The 8939-nt window shown below is 33.4% G+C and overlaps 3 protein-coding genes and 1 non-coding gene across 4 annotated transcripts; 1 reads left to right on the top strand and 3 right to left on the bottom strand.

The window, feature by feature from the left end:
* Positions 1 to 1014: 1014 nt before the first annotated feature.
* Positions 1015 to 1614, bottom strand: LOC116124534 (NAC domain-containing protein JA2L-like). Its single transcript, XM_031410260.1, has one exon. It carries the CDS (start codon positions 1612 to 1614, stop codon positions 1015 to 1017), a length of 600 nt encoding a protein of 199 aa, XP_031266120.1.
* A 1586-nt stretch (positions 1615 to 3200) lies between these two features.
* Positions 3201 to 3273, bottom strand: TRNAR-CCG. Its single transcript has one exon. It is a non-coding gene; the product is annotated as a tRNA-Arg (tRNA).
* Positions 3274 to 3624: 351 nt separating this feature from the next.
* LOC116124533 (thiosulfate/3-mercaptopyruvate sulfurtransferase 1, mitochondrial-like) lies at positions 3625 to 5389 on the bottom strand. The gene is made up of 5 exons (XM_031410259.1): positions 5231 to 5389; positions 4750 to 4836; positions 4423 to 4486; positions 4182 to 4249; positions 3625 to 4027 (listed from the first exon to the last, which is right to left on the bottom strand). The coding sequence occupies exons 1-5, from the start codon at positions 5387 to 5389 to the stop codon at positions 3929 to 3931; spliced, it is 477 nt and encodes a 158-aa protein (XP_031266119.1). The 3' UTR covers positions 3625 to 3928.
* A 1966-nt stretch (positions 5390 to 7355) lies between these two features.
* Positions 7356 to 8713, top strand: LOC116124535 (putative rRNA methylase YtqB). The gene is made up of 2 exons (XM_031410262.1): positions 7356 to 7887; positions 8453 to 8713. The coding sequence occupies exons 1-2, from the start codon at positions 7685 to 7687 to the stop codon at positions 8574 to 8576; spliced, it is 327 nt and encodes a 108-aa protein (XP_031266122.1). The 5' UTR covers positions 7356 to 7684; the 3' UTR covers positions 8577 to 8713.
* The last annotated feature ends 226 nt before the right edge of the window (positions 8714 to 8939 follow it).

Below are 8939 nucleotides of genomic sequence, written 5' to 3'. Positions count from 1 at the left end.
TGAAAAAGTAAAGAGTAGTCTCTCTCGTCGCTTTAAAGAAATTCTTCCACGCATCAGTTTCATCGTAGAGATCGCAGTCAATCATAGCAGATGATGAAGAGAGTGGGAAGCCATGAGTTTTGTTGTAAAGATAATGAAGAATGATTTCTTCATCAGTTGGATCAAAACGATAACACAGTGGAATCTCCATTATTGTTAAACTAAAAGATAGAGAAAGGGAGAGAGATTTATATATAGAGGGAGTAGCGTGAATAGTAAGTAATCCTATTTCTGTTTTATCGCCTGAGTTTCCTTATTTCTATCAAATTAATGTAGTAAAACAATTTTAATTACCTAGGGCTCTTATTAGATAATTAACTAATACGGACCTGTGTGTATCCTCTTAAGTTGAATTTTAACTGACCGTTCTGCCTTATGTCCTTCGGGTTCGGGGAGGCCGAATACAAGCACATCAATGTTATTCATTTGATTCCTATATCGCAAGTAAAAAAATTTCACTAGGTGTGATGGTTTTTTTTTTAAATTTTCACTAGTTAATTGGTAAACAATAGTGAAGCTGACAAAAATCTTGGATCTGTCACTTTTAGAGACATAAAATATAGTGTTAAATATTATACTAGAAAATTGGTTATTTTCTGTTTCCTTATGTTTTGGTTTTATTTTGTTAACTAATTGATTACTTCAAGTCATTGATATATAGATTTAATTTGACAAGCAAACAAGTTTAGTTTTCATTAGAAATTATGAAATAAAATACTTGATTATTCTCTTGTTTATGTATAGAAAGTATCAATAAAACAATCTTATTAATCACGAACTGAGTACACTGTTGGGTTACTGCTTCAATGGTGATTCCATTGCATTGCTACATTACTGACAGCACCATGCTGATGTTTTGGAGTCTTCCCTAATGTTTTGATCACACCTCCCATTCACTCAGTCGGCCATCTTAAACACTAAGAATCGAATTATAAGAAACCCTAATCTTTCCATGCATTGATCCATCGTAAATAGCTAGTCATCTGCCATGAGTACCGCCTCCAGTTCTTTAGCAAAAGTTGAGTTTGATTGATCAGATGGCACCGCAGAAGTATTATTATTAGCCAAGAACTTTCTGCCATTGGTATTCTTCTTCGGCTCTTCCTTTGTTCCCGTCTTCTTGATTCGGCAGAGCACGTAGAGATCGAAAGGATTAATATTAGCAGGAACTAAACTTTCATGGAGACGATACTCGTGCATCACCCATTTACGCTTTTCTTCATTTTTCTCTTTCGGCACAAACGTGAAGCTCTTCTTGTAGCCTACGTGCTGTTTCTTCTCACCGCCATCAACACTCATATACACGTCCTTATCATGTTGCGATCTCCATGTTCCGGATTCCGTAACTCTCCCAACTTTCGAACGTCCAATCTTCTTATCAAGCTTGGTAAAAACATAAAGCCTGTCCTCTCTTCTCTCTTCCAAAAGCTTCTTCCAAACATGAGATTCATGGTAAACATCACAGTCAATCACAGCGTTGGAAGGAAGCTGAAGACCATAGACTTTGTGGTAGAGATAAAAGATTATCTCCTCGTCGGTGGGATCGAACCTAAAACACAATGGCAAGCAATCCATTGGTTTCCGTATTACTGAAAAATATGAGTAGAGAAATAATTTATAGAGTTGGTTTCCTTATTACTGTAGGTTTTGGATTCTATTCAAATTAAAATCTATTTCGTTTCCTAATCAGAAAGGGTAATCTTTATTTAAGATATTTGTTTCCTAATTAAAATAGGGTAATATTTTTATTTTAAAATTCTTGTAATTAAAATATGTGTTTAAAGAAAATAATTAAAAATACTTCTTCAAGTTGGCGGAATAAAACCTGCAATTTATAAGGTTTAATTAATTTCTAGTGTCACATATAAGTGTATTAGGGAAGTCTCTCCATTTGATAATATTCTTTTGGACATGAAACTCCTAACCTGCAATAAGTGGTATCATAATAGTATGAGAAATCAAATTAGATTGATTTAAATCACTGTGAATCCCATTTATAAAGAATAATTTCAAACTAATTAGTGTTGATTACGATTAAATTAGCAATAAGCATGTCAAATTAAGCAAATGTATTAATTTACATTCAACTCATTATAGTCTAGTGTCGATTTTTTTTTTCTTTTTTTTTTAATGATTGGAATATTTGAGCCAACTTACGTGTATCTCAAATATTCTTTTGGGACTCTAAAACTACAAGTCGGGTATGAGTTCTAATGATCACTCATATTAGCATTTGTGGGAACTCGAACTCGAGAGATTATGTTAAATCTTTCTCTTACTATTTTACCTTCTAAGAGACTTAAACTTGGAAGATCATGTTAGATCCTTCTTTTTGACACGTGACATTAGTAAGAGAAAGTTAGTGAGAAGTATTAGTGAGAAGTGTTAGTGATTGTAGTGTTACTCGATCTGAAATATCAAAGTACCCATGAATCCCACATTGAAAGCGAAACTACTCCCAGCCTGTGATAATATTAAACCTAAGTTTCCTTATTTAATTATATTATATGATATTATGCTTAATAAATATATTTTACATACACCGTTATTATAAATTCTTTTATTGACTTTCTCATTCTATGCTTATTTTGATAATTAAAAATTTATACTTTCTTTAAATCCCTTCCAAGTTATTGTAAACTCCTTCATTAATTAAAAAAGAAAGAGAAAAGTATTTAATTAAACTTATGACAATTTACATCTATGTAAATTTATGTGGTTTTAGATATTTACCAAAATTCATCTAAACCTTCTTTAAAATTTATAAATCAATTTTATAAGATAATCACTTCTCAGGACTTATTGTCATGTTCTGATCAATTCCAAGCTATTATAAAGTGTGTTTTATAATTCATAATTTCTTATAAATCATTAGCTGTTGATCTCAAGCAGAAGCAGTAGGATTTCCAAAGTTTAAATATTTACTATAAGCATACAAAAATTTGCATGTAAACCTTCTTTAAGATTTGTTGGAAAGTGTTATGCACAAATATGACATATGTAATATTTAATTTATCTAATAAACAATTTTACAATATGTGTCATTCCTAATCAATATCAAAATAGGGTAATATTTTATAGTAAAAAGATAAAACAATTATAATTAAAAACAGTCTATTTGATTAATATAAACAATATAAAAAATTTTTTCAACATAAAATCGATCGCGATGGGACTCGAACCCACAATCTCCCGCTCCGGAGGCGAGCGCCTTATCCATTAGGCCACGCGATCCCACGCTATAAGCTTCTCAAAAAACTATTATTACCCAAATTATCGTTTTTCTGATTATTCTACATAAAGTTTTCTATATTTCATATGAAATATATATTTATTAACTTGAATACAAATAAAAGTATCAAACCTACCCTTAATATGGGGTATATATAAAATATAATACGTTTTAAACTTGTGGGTGCGTTTTATATTTATTTATCTCTCAAGGGTTGGATACATAACCCCTTGATTAACAATTCTTAAATAAGATTATTAAGAATTTGGTATCATTTTTCAGCCAATTTGTTTTCCAATGACACATGCATATTGAAAGATCCACTGTAAACAATGAAGTATGAACCATTTCCATAGAGATACAGAACTCTGCTTTCTTTCAAGAAAATATAAGCTCACATCACATGTTACTTATTTCTAATCAACAATGTAACTCAAAACACTCAGAAGATGTATTCTTTTTGAGGATTCAACACCAATGTTTCTGACCCTGGGGTTCAGATTTTCATATTTAACACCATAAAAAAAAAAAAAAAAAAAAAAAAATGACAAACTTTTAACATTTTAGATATCGCCTTTTCTGCCGCAATCTGTGTATTTGATTAGGCTTCAGCTGTCAATTTTGCTGCCAAGCTATTGATGGTATTGCATTACCATTTTATGAAGATGCGTCGACAGGTGTGTCTGGATGACCTCCCCATTCAGTCCATGATCCATCATAGACGGCGACATCAGGCTTCCCGAGTCTATGCAAACCCTGCAAAACAAGAGCACAACGATTAAGTTACCATCTGGACTGGTAATGTAATGCAATGTAAATGTTCTACCAGCTGTGCTTTTCTAGTTTGTGAAAAAATAACTTTGCAGTTTAGTGGGTGTAACTTCCTAGAGAAAGGAAGTTGGAAGAATACCAATGCAAGGACACAAGCTGTTACGCCAGTGCCACATGAAGTTACAACAGGTTTATCCAGTGAAATGCCTGCAGAAAAAATACACAATTAGATAGCTGAATATATTGTTAACTGTAAGTTAGTTAACTTAGTAACTTACTACTCGACTAAAATGCTTAAGCTTATAGATTGGGCTAAACAAAAAGAACTACGCGAGCATGTAATAAAGGAGGGGGAAAAAAGAAAAATAAAAAGTCCAAACCTTCTTGCTCAAATCGTTTCTTAAGCTCATCTGCTGGTAAGAGTGTCTGAGAAGCATCCAACATCTGCAAAGAAAACAAAGATGTAGATGAACAAAGTACCCATATTTGCAAAATTTAACAGTTTTAGGGTCATACTTTCAGAAAGATATCGAGATAATAGAAGACCAGCAGACACCTTGTAACTCAAAAATAAGCCAGTACCACATATTAACAATTTATCAAGGTACAAATAATCACTTATTAACTCAAGTTCTGCGCTTGTGCTTTTCATGACGTCAACAAACATAAATGAACAAGTATCATCTGAACTTTTGATCGGTTTTTACCTGGGGAAAAGGAATGCACTTGCTTCCAGGGACATGACCACTTCTTATTCCCTTACGAGGTTCTGGTGCGGCACCATCAAACCTGCATGATTAACAAATCTATATCAGATAAAAAAAAAAAACAACCCATATGTATGTATAAATAAGATTAATTAACTACATGAATAGTTATAAGTTTATAAACTAAAATCTGAATGTATATAGGATGCATGGCACGATATATATCATGTTCATCCCTTTCATACAATAAGCTCATCAATATTCATACTAATTTGCACATTATAATTTTGTGAGCTCATTTCGTACTAAGTCTTGCCTTGCTAATTGATTACTCAAGTCATTGATATATAGATTGAATTTAAAATATAAATATGACCAAAGATTTATTTTTCATTAGAAATTCTCAATAAAATACTTATAATTCTCTCTTGTTCAGTACGAAAGTACTATGAAACAATCTCATTAACTACGAACTGAGTACACTGTTAGGTTGCAGTTCAGCTGTGCATAAATGGTGATTGATTCCATTGCATTGCTCATTACCAACAGCACCATGCTGATGAGTCAAGATGTGCTGGAGTCTTCCATAATGTTTGCTCACAGCTCCCACACGCAGTCGTCCTCCATCGTAACCCCACATTATTAACAATATACATCTGCTTCTGCTACTGCTCTATCATCTCTTCGGAATTCTGAAACATTTTCTCACCATCCAAACAATTCTTACTATTAACACAATTACCACCATTCGCCTCATATATGTGGCACTCTTGCACGGTTTCATTCTGATTATTACTTCCGGCCATATCTACTTCTTCCAATGTAACCCCTTGGTTGGAATCAATAATATAACCTTTCTTCTATTTGTAATCCTCCATACCGCGGTGCTGATCATGAGATGTGTAGAACTCCTGGGTACTGATTTGATTTTCCAACCCCAATATGCTGCATCTAAGTCTTCCGATATTCTGCCTGCCTTATCGTCTCCTCCAAATCATTCATTATAAACCCTAACTACTGTTATCAATATAATCACTTTCTTTTCCTTCTAATGCTTCCATCATCCCACTTCTTGAAGCCCATCTGGAACCTTTAGTTCACCACTCATAGGATTCTCACTACAAACATTTAATTACCACCAAAATCATATGGGTAGCAGTAGCGCTCTGGTTTTGATTACCCCAAAAATCATGTTTTCTACTTCTGGTGCCCATATTCTCCTTTGGAACCCAAACTATCAGCTCACCCCCCACGAATTACCACTATATTATTATTTCTCATTGTTTCTTCTTCGATGATTTTCTTCTTGATTCGGCAGACAACCAAATCACTCTTCTTGTTCCTCAATAGGCTTTCATGAAGCCGATATTCCGTCATCACCCATTTTCCCTTTTCTTCAGTCTTCTTGGGGATAAACGTAAGACTCCGTTTGTATCCAATGTGTTGTCTTCTGTCACCACCATTGTACAAATGTTCATCACCCTGAGTTCTCCATGTTCACTCCTGTAGCACGTTCAACTCTGGAACCTTTCTCCGATCTCTTTCTAAGCTTTGTGAAAAAGTAAAGAGTAGTCTCTCTCGTCGCTTTAAAAGAAATTCTTCCAGGCATCAGTTTCATCGTAGAGATCGCACTCAATGATAGCAGATGATGAAGAGAGTGGGAAGCCATGAGTTTTGTTATAGAGATAATGAAGAATGATTTCTTCATCAGTTGGATCAAAACGATAACACAGTGGAATCTCCATGATTAGTAACCTAAAAGATAGAAGGCAGTAAAAAGGGAGAGAGATTTATATATAGAGGCGGTAGCGTGAATAGCAAGTAATCCTACTATATCTTTGTTTCCTTAAATATTTAGGTTTTATCGCATGAGTTTCCTTATTTCTATCAAATTATAGTAGTAAAACAATTTTAATCACCTAGGGCTCTTATTAGATAATTAACTAATACGGACTGTCTGTAACTAGGTTGAATTTTAGTTCTTTATGCCTTATGTCCTAATTAAAATAGGGTAATATTTTTATTTTAAAATTCTTGTAATTAAAATATGTGTTTAAAGAAAATAATTAAAAATACTTCTTCAAGTTGGCGGAATAAAACCTGCAATTTATAAGGTTTAATTAATTTCTAGTGTCACATATAAGTGTATTAGGGAAGTCTCTCCATTGATAATATTCTTTTGGACATGAAACTCCTAACCTGCAATAAGTGGTATCATAATAGTGAGAAATCAAATTAGATTGATTTAAATCACTGTGAATCCCATTTATAAAGATAATTTCAAACTAATTAGTGTTGATTACGATTAAATTAGCAATAAGCATGTCAAATTAAGCAAATGTATTAATTTACATTCAACTCATTATAGTCTAGTGTCGATTTTTTTTTTCTTTTTTTTAATGATTGGAATATTGAGCCAACTTACGTGTATCTCAAATATTCTTTGGGACTCAAAACTACGTCGGGTATGAGTTTCTAATGATCACTCATTAGCATTGTGGGAACTCGAACTCGAGAGATTATGTTAAATCTTTCTCTACTATTTTACCTTCTAAGAGACTTAAACTTGGAAGATCATGTTCGATCCTTCTTTCTAAAAAAAAAAAAAAAAAAATCAGCTCTTGAGAAGCTTATTATCACTTAGGTAGATCTTTCAAGATGGTATACTTCCTCCTTTGCCTAATTTTTTTTTTTTTAATTAAATTTTCCAATTATATTATTTAACTTCTCTTATTCACTCTTTAAATTCGCTTGACCATTGAGCTAAATCCGGTAAAAGCAGTTACTTTCATATTCATCCTCCTACAACTCAGCCTCTCTTTTTCACCAAAAAGTTTTAAGGTTCCAATTATACCCTCTTTCCCAAATTCCATATTATACACCTTTACACTCAACTCAAACTAACAATTATAATGCATTGTTTGGATGGTCTCATATGTGTGCTTTCTGTAAGTTCTGTTTTGATGCCTTGAACGGTTCTAGGCTTGTTGCTTTCAACTTGGGCTATCTTCCAGGAGGCGACAAAACTGTAATTACTACGGCTGAAACAACACTGTTGGCACTGGAGGCTGCAGAGAGAATCGTAGTACGTGGGGGTCTTATTAGCATAGTGGTCTATGTGGGCCATCCTGGTGGAAGGTAAAGATTGAACTTAATCATTTTGCTTTGTTTCAACTGGAAACGAGTTTAAAACAGTTTATGAAATTCATATGAACTGAAATTACACATGTTGCAGTTGATTAATTACTAATGTCTATAGTTACTGAGACTTGTATGCAGCCCATAGAATCATAAACTTAATTACAGAATGTGGGTGGGGATAGGGGATCCTTTCTTTGTCAATAGCAAATTTGAATCCAAGATGACCTCCAATATAAGCTTCGGCCACTGCTTTAACAGCAGTGATGATAGTCATTTGTGTTATTCATACAATTTTTGTTTGTTAGAACTATTAAAGACTTCTATGGTCAGAATAAGGTTTCGTTTTAGCAGCTTGTTTCTCTACTCATGCTATGAGATTCGTTATGGTAAGGCTCATTGTAGCCTCGTGACTAGGTGTATTTTTGTTCTTCATATCGCCAAGGTAAAATTATGAAGTGTGAAAAAAAAAAGGGGGAAAAAAGAAAAAGTAGTAATTAAGGACTTCTGTGTTTCCACTCTTGTTTTGAGTTTTAGCTTAACCCTTCTGCCTTATGTTCTTCAGGAAGGAATTGGAAACCGTTGAAGCATTTGCTGGTAGATTGTCAGTTGACAATTGGATCTGCTGCAAGTTTCAGATGTTAAACCGACCTTTAGCTCCTCTACTTGTTTTCTTATTCAAGAGATGAAACCACAGAAATTTCCCAGTTATAATAGTCGTTGTACATAATAACTTTGAATCAATCGTATAATGGGACCCTAAAAACACCTTCATGGATTCCTTTTGTTTTGTCAAAATTATTAGTCTGAGATCACTTTTTATTTATTGAAGAGTTTCAGAAATCAGTTGGAATGGTAATGCTTCTTGAGCTCCTATTATTCATTTCATGTCATTTATGTTAATTTCCAGCCATTTATTTTGGCACACAAGATGGAACAAACAGGATCCAGAAAGAGGATTAACTCAAAATTAAAATAAGTGATGGATTCCAGAGCGAACAGACCAATCCACATATAAGAAGTTAAGAGCAACCTGTGGAAATATCTTTGCT

The sequence above is a fragment of the Pistacia vera genome, unplaced genomic scaffold (genome assembly GCF_008641045.1).
Source record: "Pistacia vera cultivar Batoury unplaced genomic scaffold, PisVer_v2 Contig1529, whole genome shotgun sequence".
NCBI lineage: Eukaryota > Viridiplantae > Streptophyta > Magnoliopsida > Sapindales > Anacardiaceae > Pistacia > Pistacia vera.
The sequence above is the reverse complement of the archived record's forward strand: the minus strand, read 5'-3'. Positions and strand labels throughout refer to the sequence as shown.

Excerpts from the sequence above, each read along its gene's own strand:
- LOC116124534 (XM_031410260.1), bottom strand. The coding sequence starts at position 1,614 with ATGGATTGCTTGCCATTGTGTTTTAGGTTCGATCCCACCGACGAGGAG.
- LOC116124533 (XM_031410259.1), bottom strand. The coding sequence starts at position 5,389 with ATGTGGGGTTACGATGGAGGACGACTGCGTGTGGGAGCTGTGAGCAAA. Across the intron at positions 4,837-5,230 it reads CTGAACTGCAACCTAACAGT|TGCAGGTTTGATGGTGCCGC; the intron begins GTACTCAGTTCG and ends ATTTGTTAATCA. Across the intron at positions 4,250-4,422 it reads GAAACGATTTGAGCAAGAAG|GCATTTCACTGGATAAACCT; the intron begins GTTTGGACTTTT and ends TTTTTTCTGCAG.
- LOC116124535 (XM_031410262.1), top strand. The coding sequence starts at position 7,685 with ATGTGTGCTTTCTGTAAGTTCTGTTTTGATGCCTTGAACGGTTCTAGG. Across the intron at positions 7,888-8,452 it reads GTGGGCCATCCTGGTGGAAG|GAAGGAATTGGAAACCGTTG; the intron begins GTAAAGATTGAA and ends TATGTTCTTCAG.